Raw genomic sequence first — 17,688 nt, forward strand, 5'->3', positions numbered from 1 at the left:
TCATATCCCTTACAGTTGGCCATCTTAACTCTGTAATCAAAGCTTCAGCAGGAGCATCGTAGCTGCTATTTGTAATAATTCTAGCGGCTCGATTCTGCAATTTTTGAAGCTTAACCAGTCGGAACTCTGCACAGCTCCCCCACACAGTACAGCAGTACCGAAAATGTGGCTCTACAATACCTCTATATAATTTGCAAAGTACATTTTTTGGCAAAAATTTCTTTGCATATTTTAAAAAACCTAACGAGCGGGAGACTTTGGCTTGAACAGATTTAATTTGCTCGTCCCACACGAGGTATTGGTCAACTTGGACACCAAGATACTTAATACTGTCGACGATTTCTACAGGGGAATCATCGATACAAAGGGCACAACTGACTTAGGATGCCTTTATGTGCCGCCCGAGTTCTTATGATTCATGCCACCTTTATTTGATTGGTCCACCTTTTTGTTTCAGGGTCGATGAAGTTTGGCTTTGCTGTTGCAGGCCTTGTCTGCCTGCTCTCCTTCGCAGCTGCTGAAGATGCGAAGGGGCGCATTCAGTGTCAACGGCCACCTGTTTGGAAAATGGATGGTATTGATCCAATGGCAGATGCACGGGGCAGTGTTGTTGTGTTGACACTGCTCAAGGCAAGCTGAGGTTACTGCCGTCTGCAAGCTCGCCTTCTCATGAAGTTGAAGGCAAAGCTGCAGAAGAGGTAACAACATCACTGGCCAATGTTATTTATGTTTATTCAGCTGATGACAAATGGGTTTTTATTTCTTTTTTGTTAATTTGGCAACAGTTTGTTGTATTCATTGTCTGACCACTAACACCTCCCCTAGAAAATGTTTTGTATCCTTCAGAATGCTGGAAACGTACCTTTGTGATAACGAATATACTAGACTGGCTTTCCATCGGTTTAACATCATCATCATCATCATCATCATCATCATCATCATCATCATCATCATCATCATCATCATCATCATCATCATCATCATCATCATCATCATCGGGTCGAGTTGATGTCTCGAATTATTCTGACTCAGGATATCGTCGGCAAGTTGGCATTGTATGTACTTGTTTGGCGGCCTCTTCGAGGCTGACGTTCAGATGGTCTCGACAGCAAAACATCGCTGACCAACTCTTGAAATATGCAAAGAAAAATCTACAGAAACAAAATTTCAAACTGCAAATTATCATATGCTGTTAGGCTAAAATTGTTCAATTGAAAGCACGCATTGGATGCACGCATTGGATGCACGCATTGGATGCACGCATTTTGAATTGTATTTGAGGATCGGCAATAGGGGTTGTGATTAAGACTTAACTTGTATGCTTTACTTCAAAATTATTACTACGTACAGATTCGTGCAGAATTGACCAGTCAGAAGGCCGTTCTCAAAAGAAATTATAACGGACGTTTATTTTATGCAAGTATAGAAATCTTAAGCTTATTCTTTGAAATTATTGGTTGGGGTGCGCCCCACTAGCCCCAATACACGATCAGCAACTGATAATGCATTCTTTTTTGCAATGTTTATACTAGATAAATGCTTCAGTAAAAAGTAATGTATTTAGCATGTTAAAACAGCGTGGCAAAATATTTTTTTAGAGTACCTGAAATCGAGAGAAGCTCTTTACAACATCTGAGGTGGCAGACAGTGGTTGAAATATTTTGTTTAATAGTTTATTTTTTTGTTTTTAGCGGTTTCATTGATATCACATATATGGTTGTTAACATGGCCAATTCAGCTGAACAAATTGGCCTTCTCACTAAAATTGTTGATTTCAAAGTCCATCAGGACAAGGATGGGTCGATCTGGAAGATGCTGAACGGAAGTAAAGATGATTTCTACGTTTACGACTTCTGCGGGAAGCTGAGCGAATATATCTCCAAGGAACAAAGTTACCTTGGAGAGGAGGATGTCAAGTGAGTTTTGCCTCCGTAACCGCCATTACCGCTCGTGGCGGATCGAGACTACCGCCATTACCGCTCGAGCGGTAGGCAAATGGCCTGGGGTTGAGCTAAGGGGTTGAGTCGGTGTCAAAGAGATAGGGTCGGTGTAGAGCGGATTCGAGCTGAACTGAGCGGTAGTCAGCCTGTCTCGACCGATCAAATCATCTGAAATCACAGTTTACATGGGGGGATGCATACAACTTTTTTTGACAACCAATAAACAACCGAGTTGACTACCGCTCAGATGGGGGGAGGGGGGGGGGGTTGAGTAGTACTGCCGCTCAACACTGCTCAAACGTTACAGAAAGATGAGGGGATGCCTACATATTCTGCAAGTGGGCAAACTATAACTTCAAAGCCGATTTAACCCACTATTTAGTACAATACACGAATATTAGTAGGAATATATTTCATTAGAATATTAAGACTCAAATTGCTTATTTTAAGAAGGCATCAGGATTAAAGGTCAGGTCCACAAAGTTTTCCAAAGTATTATTCTTTGTTTATCAAAAGTTGCTCTCGCAGGATACAAAAGTTATATGGCTTTTTGAAATAAGAAATTTAAAACAGGTCTGATTTTCATGTTCATATTTCAGGCTGTTGCTAAGGCTGAATGCCGTAAATTTTAAGAATTTCCAGCCAGTAATTTTTAAGAATTTCCAGAATAATAACAACGATACTTCGTTGCATCTCAAGATTGTTTGGAAAATTTGACAAAAGCGTCGTTTGAAAACGTTTGAAATAATTGTTTTCAATTCTTTATGCACTTTTTATTTTTTATTCTCTATCAACAAAAGGAGCTTTGTAATGTTGTTGGGAGCACCGTTTCAAGAAAGTGGATAAATTGTCATTTCAACATTGCTCAATAATTATATTGCACCAAATCCGTTTCGTAATTACGTCAAGGATATTTTGCGAAATTTATTTTCACTCAAATTCTCCTAAAATGTTTCTTTTATTGCTATGTTGAGGACATTTCATCCTGCATTGATTGTTTTGCGCAAGGGTAGTAGAGGATCCAGTATAAAGACTGCTAAAATGGAATAGGGAATGCTCCGTTGTAGAAACTGGGAAATATGTAGTGGCACGAAGACCCATTCTCGCTAAACGATACTTTTAAGACAAGGTGATTAAAAAGCACATTTTTGGAGTTATATTCATTGCGATAAACATTTTCCTTAGTTAATTTGGAACACATCCCCTGTGTAACTCTGTCTTTCAGTTATCAACGAACATCAGTTTCTCTTGATGTCCTCTTCTGTATTCTTCATAACTCTTTCGATGCATATGTGTTTTTGTGTTACTCAATTTACTTTTGCTTTAAGGAATGCTATTGTGAAGACATACAATCAAGAGCATCAGTGTGGACCGTGTAGCGACAGGCCCAAAGGTGTGTTGCTCTGTTCACCTAGTTTTTTGATAAACTTGGTCTATGCTATGTACATGTGTAATAGCTCCCCTGATACATTTCTCTATGTCTTGCTGCTATCTCTCCTGTTTTTGTTCACCAAACTTCATGACCATTTTTAAATTTTTTAAAGTGGTAACCAGTTAGCAATAGATCCAACTTGGTCAATATTTCAATCTATATTCAGATTCATTACATCAACTAAAAGGTCGCTGCATGGCAAGTTCGTTTTCCATTTTTAATCTTAAGCTATAAAGTGCCTTCAATAACCACTCCATGGCCTAACATAATTATTCATGCTGACTTAAAAACATTTACTAATCCAGCTCAAGGTTTTCTTATCAGTTTGTTTGTGATCTTATCAATTTTAATCGAATTAAATTTTAAGGTAAAACATACTTACTCGTCTTATTCGATTATTTACAAATTAATAGTGTTTAAAACTTTTTGAATACAAATTTATGATAAAATCGTTTGATTTTGCAATCGTTACATTTGTAGGTGGCCCCGTCCTTGTTTTAAATTAATCTAACCTTTTTTTTTAATTAGATCAACTTGTGTAATTTCTCGAAATGATTTTCCGCGCTCTTTGTTTATCATCATCAGGTACCACCTTCTATCAGAAGGTTTCTACCATGACCCTCCAACTATTCCTATCCTCAGAATATCGTTTAGCTCTCCCAATGCTCTCACACCTGCTCCATTCCTTGACATCGTCTTCCCATGTTCTTCTTTGTCTTCCCCTGTCTCTTTTTCCGTCAATCATACGTTCCAGAACAAGCCTTGCCAAGAACCCGGATGATCCAATCATAATGTGACCAGCAAATCTCATTTTTCTTTTTTTCATTTCGTCGACTAAAATTCTCTGATGTCCAATTGTTTCTAACATGTTTTTGTTGGTTACTTTTTTGTTGGTTTCTTTGCTTATAGAAAAGAAAAAAGTCCTAATGGAAGATACTGACGACAAAGAACCTTGTCACAATTTACCAATCTACCAACATTACTGCTCATCGTGGGCGAAGAATGGATTTTGTGAAAAGGGCAACGTGCACTACGGTTTCATGAAAGTTTACTGTCAAAGGAGTTGCAAGTTATGCAAAGGTAACTCTAAATCTATTTTGCATTTGCAGACCTGTAGTATTTGAAAGCGTGCTTTAATGGTGAAAGACAAGTGGAAATTATAGCAAGCATTACATTACATAGCTGGGGACAGTAATGGATGCGGGGATTTGCCTTCCAGAAATTTTGAAAGTTTTTTGATGTTGTGTAATCTGCATGTTAGTATAAGGGACCGCATATCAGATCTAAAGGAGCAAAATTACAACATGTGCTGGAAACAGTTTTTTAGAACCACAGTTTTCGTTACCAAGCACAATGTTAACACACAACCTCAACATGTATGGATATACGAACAGACATATCCCTCCAAACCTCACAAAGGAAGTCAAAGGTACTGTTTGCAGCCTAGCACATGAACCAAACAATGTCAAATTGCCAAATCGCTTTGCCAAAAACCTTCTGAATTATGCAGTCACTCATATTACCACTTATTTTCTGCAAGAATCTACAAGAGCAGCGGTTTCGCATTCACGCCTTCCCACTACATTAGCATCATTATTTACCTTTTTCACAAACCGAAAAATACCTTTTTCATGAGGTTGGGAAAATACCCTGTACTTTGGGAGATTGGACCAAAAAAAGAAAATGCACCATTTATACCCAGAGGGGAGGGGCTCCCGCATGCACTTGTACGGGATGAGCCATTTTTGGGGGGTACCTTTTATCAAGTAATGAATAAATTTTGGGGTATCGATTTTGGTAAAACCAAAAATGGTCATAAATTTTGGGATTGTTTTTAGCTTGACCTTAAACTTGGGTTATCATTTTTAAAATAATGGTAGAATTTTTCATTTACTTGATTGCGTTGTTGGATTTTCGCAAATTTGAATTAATTTTATAGGGCATGAATTTCATATTGTATCTTAATTTTGCGGTAGGGTTTATGGAAAATCGATAGATTTTGGTCTATGTTTTCATATTTCAAAATGGCACAGCCCGTCCTCTGCCTATTGAAGTACCTTGCTGTTATAGAAACGCTTGAATGTACAGCAACTGATGATAACTGCTGGCCAAGACGTGATTCATACTTATTTATTTGAACCCTTTTACATTCGTAACTCCCAACCATCCCGCTTTCATCAGGACAGTCCCAACATCGAGACTTGGTCCTAACCAGCCGATCTGTGTCTCTTTGTCGCGTTGTAAAGAAAATCTACCCAGTTATATTGCATAACCTTAAACATATAACAACGACACCAGGAAGCCGATCAAGACATTCAAATAGTTTCTTGCTGTGGATGTTCATTTTAAGAGTAAGGTTGTACTGGTAAAAATTGCTTAAAAAAGTGCCTTTTCCAACAAACGGGAAGCTTCAAAATTCGAACATTTTCTCGAACTTTTGTAGTTGCCATGGTACCGCCTCTGCTAGTATTTAAACTGTTTGCTTGTCCCAATATGCAGATTCTTTTTGCTGGAAGATCTGTTTATTGCTCCCGTCACAATATTTAAATCTTTTTTGCTGGAAGATCTGTTTATTGCTCCCGTCACAATATGCAAATCCTTTTGGCGGGAAGATCTGTTTATTGCTCCCGTTACAATATGCAATTCCTTTTGGCGGGAAGATCTGTTTATTGCTCTCGTCACAATATTTAAATCCTTTTGGCGGGAAGATCTGTTTATTTCTCCCATCACAATATTTAAATCCTTTTGGCGGGAAGATCTGTTTATTGCTCCCGTCACAATATTTAAATCCTTTTGGCGGGAAGATCTGTTTATTGCTCCCGTCACAATATTTAAATCCTTTTGGCGGGAAGATCTGTTTATTGCTCTCGTCACAATATTTAAATCCTTTTGGGGGGAAGATCTGTTTATTGCTCCCGTCACAATATTTAAATCCTTTTGGTGGAAAGATCTGTTTATTGCTCTCGTCACAATATTTAAATCCTTTTTGCTGGAAGTTCTGTTTATTGCTCCCGTCACAATATTTAAATCCTTTTTGCTGGAAGATCTGTTTATTTCTCCCGTCACAATATTTAAATCTTTTTTGCTGGAAGATCTGTTTATTGCTCCCATCACAATATTTAAATCCTTTTTGCTGGAAGATCTGTTTATTGCTCCCATCACAATATTTAAATCCTTTTTGCTGGAAGATCTGTTTATTGCTCCCGTCACAATATGCAAATCCTTTTGGCGGGAAGATCTGTTTATTGCTCCCGTCACAATATTTGAATCCTTTTGGCGGGAAGATCTGTTTATTGCTCCCGTCACAATATTTGAATCCTTTTTGCTGGAAGATCTGTCTATTGCTCTCGTCACATTAATCCAGCAAGCAAAACGGACTCATGTCAGAGGCTTTATGCAAACAGGACAATTAAAAAAATGCCTTTGCATCATCCCTAAGTAAAAATGATTCCTATACTTTTAAACGATTGAATGAAGAATGATTTATGGTACTCAATAGGGCATCATATCAGAGAAAGTTTCTTCGATAAAGCTTATTCCCATAACCTTCTTTGACGAGCCCCCCCTTTCCTGCCAAAAATCTTCTGCCTAAGGGGTTGATTTGATTAGGAGAAATGTTGGTAAAGATCAAAGTGAAAAGAAGAGAGAGGAAAGGAAGAAGGGGGGGTGAAAGATAATTTTTAAGGCGTTGCTAGAGGCAGGCATGGAAGAAAATAGAGAAAGTTTCTTCGATAAAGCTTATTCCCATAACCTTCTTTGACGAGCCCCCCCCCCTTTCCTGCCAAAAATCTTCTGCCTAAGGGGTTGATTTGATTAGGAGAAATGCTGGTAAAGATCAAAGTGAAAAGAAGAGAGAGGAAAGGAAGAAGGGGGGGGGGGTGAAAGATAATTTTTAAGGCGTTGCTAGAGGCAGGCATGGAGAAATAAGGCACTCTCGTAGGGGCCTTCCTGTCTTGAAAGAGTCAACCTATGTCAGGGAATTACATAAGCTGAAGAATGTTGCTAAGAAAGCAAATAGTTTTGCTTTTTGACGAAGCAATGTAATAATATGATACAATTTAATTATCTTCACTATCTTCTTTCGACATGTTTACCGTCTCAAGGGTTTGAATCCATGTTTACCGTCTCAAAGGTTTGAATCCATGTCTGAGTTGGATCTAATTCCAATCAGAAAATTCAGAAGTATCATAAAAATCATTTTAATATTAAGTTTTTGCATTTGTGCTGATTTGAATCATAATTATTTTAGAACACAAGAAGGAGAAGAACTAAAGGCGAAAAGACAATGGTGTTTTATATGTTGGTCAAAACTTTATAACTTATATATATATTCAATTTTTATTCATATATATATTTCAAGTATTTCTTTGCATTTAAATTTTACTTGCATTTATGAAAGCCCTTTGTAAAAGACCACAAAGAGTTTGAAATAATTATGCTGTGTAAGATTTAAGATATCAAATCAATGTCAAAATTAACAATGTTGTCTTTTCCAATCTTCTTTCGATCACTGCTACTATTTTGCCCGAATTGTTTTACAATGTTAAGAGTGAAAGGATATGGCTTTGAAAAAGGAGACAATTTATAAAATATTGGCTAAAAGCTTTTTCGTCTGACACTCCACAGAGCATATAACATCAGAATAAGGGTCCGGATGAACACGATGAAAAATATATACCCAGTTGTGGATCGAAATAGGCCAATCAGAAAAGCGCAAGCACAAGACCGGTATAGTTGACCAATCAGTGCCGCGACTCTAAAGAAAAAATTACCACTGGAGTCCAAGAGAGAAAACGAACTCCTTCTGTCTACACAATGGCGGCTTTTTCGTTTGTATGTAGATCGATTCCAAAACCGCTAGATGGAAAGATGACCAGGCTCTGTCAATTATCTGAAACATGTCGTCATTATAGAGTTTTGCACAATCTGGGTTGTCTAAAAGGTGTTGTCCTTTGGCAGAATCACTTGTTTTAACAGTGTTTCTAGACTTACAAGATCGAGAAGGCTGTTCTCTTTGAGGGGCAGTTTTGATTCTTTGAAATGGAGAAATACTAGAGAGAAATATTGTTTTGAAAAAGATAACATAGACTCGAAACAAAATTCAAGAGCTTTATGATTAAATATGCGAAGACTTAAATCACCAAAATCACCTAAAGAAGTTATTTTTGTTTCGTCTAAAAAAATGTTTCGTCTAGTTTACCAAACCGAAAGGAAATGTTCTTGCTTTGGTGCTAATGTGAAACCAACACTTTTTAAAATTAATTGCATAATTTAAAAGTTAAAGTGAATAAAGTTATGAGTCGGTTTTTTAATGAGAAATGTTAACTCTTACCCAACGCCTTTTTTTGCAACAAAAAAGGAATGTCGAATTTATATGGCAGAAAATTTAGGGTAAGGCGACGGGGTAGCTGCAAAAACCTTTCCAAACAAATTAAAGATGGGAAATTTAACATACCGATAAAAATCGAACTTACTAAGGCTTAGATTGGCTGTGTGAAATCCAAAGGAATGCTGCTTAGTTCTCTTTCAAAGTAGCCTTGTTATGTCTTGAGGGGAAACTCAACTAACATGAGGTTTACACATTCAACGTAGAGGGTAACGTAGATTAATAGATTTATCGGTACAGCCCTGTTATATAGAATTCTCAAAGGGAAGTTTCTTTCATTCTGTGGCCAAAACATGGAATGAGATTCCAAGAAACATCAGAATGAGCCCCACAATCTCCATGTTTAAAAGAAACTTGAAAGGATTCCTGCAAAGTTAATAAATTCCCTAAAAAAAACACGATCCCTAGGTAGAACAGCAACACCTTTGTTTTATATATATTGAAGAAGTAATTGTAATAGAATAGTTTATTTTATTTGTATTATAGCTGATAGGGAATTCGTGTGTAAAGATTTTTGAAATGAAAATGAAAAAATAACTTCCAAGTAAAGTTTGCTGCGAGAAAAGCCCCAGCCATAGGCTGTGCCGGATTACGCCCAAATTGGGCCTATTTTCAAAAATGTAGGAAAATGTTTGTTTCTTTTTATCTGGGCTTCTTTGATGAATCGGCCTAATGCTCTAGCACCCAAAAACAACCACCTCAATCCGGTCCTTACAGTGGTGTTAAAGCCAAACAAACTTTCTCGAATCAAGCCATGTATTCTTGAATGATTGTGTTTTCAATATCATGCTCAAACCGTGAAAAAATAAACGTCAATCAAGTTACTTTGTGTTTCAAAATCACCCACTACACATTCCGTCATCTGGCTACTTTCCCGCGCCTTTCCTCCTTTCCCAAGTCATCGAAAGTTGATACTTGTTATTTTGCAATGAACTTGAAGGTTTCAGAAGATCAAGCTCGCGATAATGTACATGACAGTTTCAAAGATATCCAGATAAACACTGAAAGCAAAAGTGTGAACAGATGAACCCTTCCTCCAAGAATTTTCTTTTCTTGGCAACAAAATGTTTTTGAAGGTTGAGAAAACTATGCTTAGATCCAAAAAGTAGAAAGACAACATTTTAAGGGTCAAAACGAAGGCTTGAAATTGGAAATAGACTTTGATGAGCTCGAAGTCACTCAAAGTAGTAAAAATACAAGGAATCTCGGTTCGCATATCGACGGCTCTCTGTCTCTTTGGATTGGAAAAAAATCAAGGCAGTTTCTACCAAGGTCTATAATGCAGTCAGTTTTCTAAACTATGCCACGCCAAGTCTTTTCTACCAAAAGAATGCTTACAAACTCTCTGTACAAGTATTTTCCAGCAGCACATTTGATATTGTTGCCCTGTCTTGAGCTGTGCTGGTCTTACTGGAATCAAACAGTCCTGCTAGGATGGTAACGAATAGCAGCTTCTAGCCTGAGGCATATCTCTTGTTGACCGACTGGATTGGAGAACCTTGGATGATCTAATAACTGGTGAATCTCAGATACACTCTTTTTTATGAACCAGTAAAACTGAAGTTCGGGCTGGCTGTCCCTAATTTTCCAAAACTTTGAAGCTGGATTGTTCTTAATTCGTTCTTAAATTGGTAGGGTGTAAGCAGTGTAACCATAATTATTGTACTCAAAGGGAGTATTTAGGCCGCATTTGTCAACAAAGGGAGTCAGTCATCCTAACAAGATTGAAAATTAACCCACTAAGCATCCCTTAACTGGAAAAAACTCCGCGTTCTTGTGATGAAATTTTTCTTAGGTGGTTTCACAACTTTGTTGAAAATAATGATTTACTGTGCCTCAAACTCGGCTTGTTCTTAATTTTTTCTTAACATTTCACCAATTTTGAGGCTTGGGCCTAAATTAGCTGCCTCTACAAGACCTGTGCGAAATATTCATCTGATATTCGTAATGCTCATCTTATAGCCTTCGTTATACTGGTACTAATCTTAGGTCTACTAATCTTTAAAAGAATTAAGTATGAAGTATATATAATTTATAGTTACGCTTTTACGAAAAATTTACGGCATTTGCCAAAACGAGGCTCGAAATGTAACGCGTAAGTCCCCTGTGGTCGATTGGCGCGAACGTCGAGACAGGAAAGCCATTTTGGAAAGAATGTCGGAGGGCTGCGGGAGTAGGAGATTGGAAGAAAGCGAGGACATCGATTTTAAATGGATTGGGAAACATTATGACATTGATGACAACGGTTGCAAGTATTACAAGTATGAATCTTTTCATTACTGAGTTGCTAGTCATGGGGCCCTCATACATGCCATTTGCCTCGTCAATATTTGTAACTTTACCAAGTCCCAGCCTCTGCAGAATGTAGCATGTGCCCATACAAGATTTTTTCAGAGGCTTGTCTAATGCATACAAAAACATAGGGCTGCACACACATTTTTCTGGGTACTTGAAAATTTTTAAGGACCCTCCTTTTTGAAACGTTGCTTTCCTATCTTGGTCTAAACAACATTTTTTTTGAAATTTTGAAATGCTGATGAATTGGGACTTTAGTATTCATAAAACAACTTTAACTTGTGTTGGTCAGCATTAGAACCATCTAATTGTCACAAGTTGAAAAAGTTGCTGTCTATAACTAAATTAGAGAACATGTACCACTTTTTGCTATGTGCATTTTTGTGGGCAGATCGAGTTTCTCTAGATGATACTCTCCTCCTGATTTGAGAAGCTCTGGCATGCAAATACATTAGATATTTTTAAATGGCCTTCGCTTACCCTAAATCCGTTGATGCCCAGAATAAAAAATATACTGTTCCAGTTCTCTGAGAAACTACAGTCTTAGGTTTATTCTCAATTTCCTAAGCAAGGGCTGGTAAGAAGAGGCATTGCCGGTTACTAATAAGGGGCATAAAAGGGTCTGAATCAAAGAAAGTAAGATTGTTTGGGAAACTACACTTAGCTGGCTTGTGCTTAAGCATGATTATAGGGTCAAGAATTTACTCTCTAGAGATAATTCTTTGGACTGAATTATGTTAAAATCAACTATTAAAATCAACATTAAATTTAAAATCTTTTAGGAGGCTACATTTCAATCCCACACCCTCACTTAGAAGTTTGACTAACTACAAGGGAGGGGGGTTAAAATAATTGAAATTTAATGATACAAAATATATGATTGACCCAATTTTGTGGAATGCTCGAAAGTGCTTTTGCACAAATAATTTCTGTGCACATATAGTGAGACAAACTGACAAATACTTTGCCACTTAGAAATTTGCTGCACACATTGGATCAAAACTCAAAGTGTACACGCTCTGCACACTTCGTCAGCACTCTTGCATACATGCACACATTTATATTTGCTATTGCATACACAAGATCTTGTAGAGAACTGCCACGCTCTGCAGACTGGACCAAGTCTCTGCAGTACCATCGTTTTCATTATAAAATACAGTATCAAGGACACCGGCGGCAATCAATAATGTTGGAAGGAGACAGTTTGGAAGGGGCATTGTCTCGGACGAAAGGGATACTTTGCCTTAGAAAAAGGGGACTTGTTTTTGGAAAAGGGCACTTTCTCTAAAGATCTCAAAAAGAAAGAATTTCTACAAATGGGATTTTTCAGTATTGAATGATTCCCTTCAATTCCAGCCTTCACTTATGATAAAAATGGCTATCTCTACAATTGATCCCACAGAAAATTAGAATGAATTAAGAAGGATTTTCTAAGAAATTGGGATGAAATTTGTGATTTAAAAGACAGAAAATAAAGTTGTCAGCAGTAAGCGTGCAACTACATAGGTAGGGCTTGAAGGTCACTGCAAACTGTGGACAGTAAACTGACCCGGCAAATTCAATGTTATAATGGTACACATAGCTGTTTTTACAGTTTCTAACTTGGGTTGCATAATCTGAAAGGTCTCTAAATGTGTGAAATGAGTTAATGTGTTAAAAACTGGCTGAGATTAAAAGTTATTAGTGTATTTTTTAGCGTCACACTTAAGAACTCTATTGTTGCTACTCACCAATTCTAAGTGCTTCAGAAGTTTTTCAAAACGTTTCTACACAAGGAACTAAACAAAGGAAAGTTTAAAAACTAACAAGGGAAAGTTTTGAAACTAGAGAAAAGAAAATAATTAAATAAAGCTCTTGTGTTCAAGGTGACCCCAGAAACAATTTCTTGAGTGAGTTGAAAGCAAAAATAATGGATGAAGGTTGTTAATCCATATCAATCTAGTAATAGGGAAATCGGAAGAACTTTTTTCTTTTTAAATAGAATTTCAAGCAAAAAGAAGGCAATTTAGAAAATCTGATCCAGCAAAAGTGGAAGCACTCTGCAGATTTAACCTAGTAAATAACTTGATTCAAAGCTATCCTGTCATCTTATTAGTTTTCTGTGCTTTGGTGAAAAACAAATGAATAATTTTAAAACAGGCGTGGGATAAAACACACTTCCCAGTATGGGGAGGCGTGTACCAATGCGTGCGAGTGCAATCATGCGAGGATAGGGTTAGAGTTAGGGTCATTGTTCTTAAAGTCACTAGAAAAGCTAGGTAGAGGTGAATAAATTCATTTACACTGCACAGCAAACATATGTAACACTGTTTAGTATTGTGCAACCAAAATGGACAGGACCAACAAACATAAGTTAATATGCTATACATTTTAGGTCATGCTCAATTGATGGTCAAGTGTATGACATCAATGATGATGTGTTAGTGCAAGGGGACAAGGATAAATCATATGCTTGTAGTGTCAAGTGTTTTTATGTTGATGAGTCAAGAGAAGAAGTGAACAGAGCTGAAGTATGTTGGCTCTTTGCTTTCAAAGAATTGCCCAGAAAATGCAGAATTGCTTTAAAGAATTATAGCGTCCATAAGAAAGAAGTCTTTCAGCCCTTAGCTGAATCTGATGGATCATTATTTGAGAATGCGATTGAAGACATTGATGCAGAGACAATTGGATCACTTTGCTTTGTTAAGGAGCTTGGAGTCAAAGAAAATATCCCAACCACTCTCGATAAGAATGAATATGTCATGCGATATGGGTTCAATAAGAACGGAGAGTTGGTGGCCATAACAAAAACTGATAAATCTATGAAACATGACAATTGTGCTGCAGAAGGAGTGGAGAAACCGAGTCAGAATGATACAAAAAAAGAGCGAGCCAGGACAGGTATTTGAATTCACTTCTCAACATATCATGTTTTTGTTTATTTGGCAAAAAGCAATTACAGCAATGTTCCTTGGAGAGCAGTCAATTCTTAGAAAGATGTTTGAACATCCTTGCTTTGAAATTTTTATTTCAAAAAATAACTTTTAACACATTTTTCTTTATTCATAAAAAGTTTGCAATGATATACTGCCCTACTTTTCTTTACAACTACTTTACAAAAATACAAGGATGTTATCATGGCCTATTCATAGAGTTGGACAATGCTAACATATGAAATACAAAGAAAAAATACTTAGCTAATTACAAATTCAAATAAAAATTACTATAATCCAGAACATATCAAAGTGTGAGAAAGAATTTGTGTTCTGTCAGGCTATTGTTATCAATAGATTAAGGTTGCCTGTTGATGACATAAAACATGAAACTTTGAGTTGCAACTTACAACATCATCTAAACACAAAAGCATGAATATCCATGTCTATTAATTGACAAAACCCTATATCAGGATTACTTAAACTATGAAATTTTGTATAAGTCAGCCGATCAAGATCTCACTTCATCCTGCCACACTTGATGACTTTTGTGCCTTTGGTGAACCCAAGCTTCTGCACATTGGCCCTCCCACCAGAAGGACTGGATTGCAATCAAAGTGTCACATGGTCGATTGTTGGGGAAGTTATTGCTTGTCACCCCTTTGACCGCAGGTTACAGGCACCAATGTAACAGGCAACAAGCACAGCGGCAGCAAACATTTTTGCTCTATGTTCACCAAACCATGAACATCCATCCTTATACATCGACAAGCTTTTTCATTTCTTGCCAATTGATATATGCTAAAAATTTTTTATCTTCAATTTATCTAATGCATCTTAGTTTTTACTGAATGGTTATATTTTCACAGCCCAAACACCAAGCAGAGAAAAAAGCAAAAGAAAGGCAAGCAAAAGTATCCCAGATGAAGGAAGAGAAATAATTTTTGCAAAAAAGAATAGAAATCTGGCTCCTGAGCCAACTACCTACCAAGCCAACAAATCATTCAGTGAGTCATTTTTAGTGAGTGATATTTCAGTGAGTGTTATTTCTTGTGTAAACCACGTGATTTCCAATTTATTAAAATTTATCTTGCCTCCATTGCTGCTTCTTTTAGTCAACCATTTATTTAGACATTTCAAATCTTCGAAGCTGGATATTAAGGCCTCTCTAAAGTCTTTTCCTTGCGATGGCATTTGCAGGATAAAAATGTGTAAGACAGATATATCTTATTAAAAAAGTTAAAACCAAATGTGCCTCTGTATAGGGCTTTATAGACAGGCATAAAACTGGCACACAACTCCGATTTTCTTATGAACTTTCAACCAGAGTAGGTTGCTTTATGCCAAAGATTCTTAATCACATAAAACCTGGCTTCAAAACCTTTAGTAAATTGAGTTGGATGAACATCTATTGAAATGTCAATTGTTTATGAAATGTTTGATGATGTCAGATTCTGCTGAGGCTCTGAGCGAATTGATGAAAGAAGGTGATGAAGATGTGTTTTCTTCTGGAGATGAGAGCTCACTCGCATCGGTTGAAACAAGACCGGTTCCAGATTCAAATAATAATAACAAGACTGTTAGAAAACCAGAGCTGAAAGAGCAGTCAAAAGCATTAGTGGATACCGTAAGAAGAAGGACCCCTCGAGACACTCCAAAGAGAAGCGTTAACTCTCTGAAGACAAGGCCAAACACAGCCAATGAAAGTAAGACTCATTTTTATGTATTAGAAAATTTATCTACATCCTAGTATCTCAGATTTCTTGAAAATATGTCAAAACATAAGACTTGAAAGGATGCTTCTGGTTGGCTGCATTGTCAAAATATCTTCAAAATTTCTGACCAGCTTAGTAAAAACTAATGTTTTGTTTAAAGATGGAAAACAATAGTAGAAAATTGATTCGAAATTCAACAAAATGATATTGTTATCCTGAAGAAAAAGGGAGTACAACATGCAATAACATTTCCTTAATATTTATTCTCAAGGTGCAAGTCGGCCACAAAAACAAGTCTTGCGCCACAAAACACCGCAAAAGGATGTTCTAATTGATGCTGTCGTGGAGGAGGTTCACTACCATGGGCTAAAGGTGAAATCAAAATCAAAGAATGAAATCGTCAGCATTAGCGATGACGATGATCATGATGATGATGAACTTGTGGACGGTGAATACAAGCCTGTTGGGGGGTCAGAATCAGAGACTGATGATGAAGGAGAAGAGAGTGTTGACGAATCAAGTAGGTTTGATTCATTCCAATTTTTGCACGCCATTCTAGTGACGCCATTCTAGTAAGGCTGTTCCAGACCGATTTAACTCCCAAACCGAGGCGACCACGATTGGACTAGAATGATTCCAAATTTGCTTTAAGAATTGGCAAGCAAAAAACTGCCCTTCTCTCCGGGCGAAATATAAGACAATCTTTTGAAATATTTTGGTCTATCATATCACTTTATTTACATTGGATTGGTATGTGCGCGCGCTTCAATGTTGTCTTGCAGCGCGCACATCCCAAGACAGAAGCTGTACAATTTGTATAGAAACTTTAATGAAGATTGATAATGTTAAAAATATGCTGTAGAAACTATAACAAGACCACAAAATTTATATATTTTCCATCGTGTTCTTTCGGAACCTTATTCTGACGTTTTATGCTCTGAGGAGTGTCAGACAAAAAAGCTTTTAGTATGTCGTAAAATGTTTAAATGTAAAATGTCACAAAATTTATAATTATTCCGTCCGCTGCAGCACTGCCTGAATCACAGAACATAAAAAGGCGTTATCAAAAAATCTTCTTTTTGAATTTAAGAATTTTGACCCCATAACCAGATAGAACAATACAAAGTACCTTTCAATATGCAAAATCAGCTGAATCTGTTCAAAATTGAGTGAGGTACTTATGGCCAGTGAAAGACGTGGTATTTGCTAATGATTGCTGATGTTTTTGTCTGGTTCATGAGTTTTAGAGTCATGGCCTATTCACACTGGTTTGATGAGAAATCGCGAATTAATGTATAAAAAGTGACTTATTTCAAATTCCGTACTGCTGTTGACGGAAGGGAGCGCAATAGAGACGGGGCTTAATATAGCTTGTTCGTATGCATATCCGAATTACAGAGTTTAGCATTGTACAAGAGCTTTGTGTCTTCCTTAGCTCAATTTTTAATTTTGGTGCCACATTTCAACAGCAGTATGATAAGGATGACGCTGTGTTGGCGCCATATAAGATGCCTGAACCATTCTCTGTTTATAAAGCGTGCAACAGAACTTGATCCTCTCCTTACGTTGAGGTCCGTTTTATTGCCAGTTGTGTATTTTAGTAGCTTGTTCAGTTTAATGTAGTGATCATAAAGAAAAGGCTTTCACACTGTGGATTCAGTTTTTTAGTTTAATCTGTAATCTGTACAAAAGAGAAAAACGACATTCAATATTGTCTTAAAGGTTCAGATGGAAGTGTGGATACATCAAGGAAAAAACATGGCCGATCAGTTGCAGCCAGGACACCAGCAACTAAAAGTTCAATAAAAACAGAGAAAACGCCAAGGAAATCCTTTCACACACCGGCTAGGACGCCGCGCGGAATGGGAAAACGAAATTTCACGCCGTCGATCTCGGATAGGAAGGCGCCGCGGTTGACGCCAAGAACGCCACTGCAGCAGGCACGGCAGAGGTATGCGTGCAAAAATTATTATGTACTCGGGGGGATAGTTTATGGTGAGGGTGTGTT

The 17,688-nt window shown here is 37.2% G+C and overlaps 2 protein-coding genes across 2 annotated transcripts in view; both read left to right on the plus strand.

Annotated features, from left to right (window-relative positions):
• The first annotated feature begins 517 nt into the window (after positions 1 to 517).
• On the plus strand, positions 518 to 7,853 carry LOC135695192 (selenoprotein P-like). Its single transcript, XM_089109575.1, has 5 exons — positions 518 to 698; positions 1,692 to 1,916; positions 3,269 to 3,333; positions 4,282 to 4,452; positions 7,622 to 7,853. Exons 1-5 carry the CDS (start codon positions 670 to 672, stop codon positions 7,642 to 7,644), a joined length of 513 nt encoding a protein of 170 aa, XP_088965701.1. The 5' UTR covers positions 518 to 669; the 3' UTR covers positions 7,645 to 7,853.
• Positions 7,854 to 10,813: 2,960 nt separating this feature from the next.
• The window catches only part of LOC135695199 (uncharacterized), a 48,540-nt gene continuing 41,665 nt past the window's right edge, over positions 10,814 to 17,688 (plus strand). Inside the window, exons 1-6 of the mRNA XM_065214197.2 lie at positions 10,814 to 11,019; positions 13,428 to 13,933; positions 14,835 to 14,972; positions 15,417 to 15,671; positions 15,952 to 16,200; positions 17,403 to 17,631. Coding sequence (XP_065070269.2) covers positions 10,913 to 11,019; positions 13,428 to 13,933; positions 14,835 to 14,972; positions 15,417 to 15,671; positions 15,952 to 16,200; positions 17,403 to 17,631 — 1,484 coding nt within the window. The 5' untranslated portion in view covers positions 10,814 to 10,912. The remainder of the gene's footprint in view (positions 11,020 to 13,427; positions 13,934 to 14,834; positions 14,973 to 15,416; positions 15,672 to 15,951; positions 16,201 to 17,402; positions 17,632 to 17,688) is intronic.

The sequence above is a fragment of the Rhopilema esculentum genome, chromosome 8, assembly GCF_057945365.1.
Source record: "Rhopilema esculentum isolate cy_ngs chromosome 8, ASM5794536v1, whole genome shotgun sequence".
Lineage (NCBI taxonomy): Eukaryota > Metazoa > Cnidaria > Scyphozoa > Rhizostomeae > Rhizostomatidae > Rhopilema > Rhopilema esculentum.

Bases quoted from the DNA above. Each gene is read 5' to 3' on its own strand.
- LOC135695192 (XM_089109575.1), top strand. From the start codon at position 670: ATGAAGTTGAAGGCAAAGCTGCAGAAGAG. The intron at 699-1,691 runs GTAACAACATCA...TTTTGTTTTTAG, and splicing joins AAGGCAAAGCTGCAGAAGAG to CGGTTTCATTGATATCACAT. The intron at 3,334-4,281 runs GTGTGTTGCTCT...CTTTGCTTATAG, and splicing joins GTGTAGCGACAGGCCCAAAG to AAAAGAAAAAAGTCCTAATG.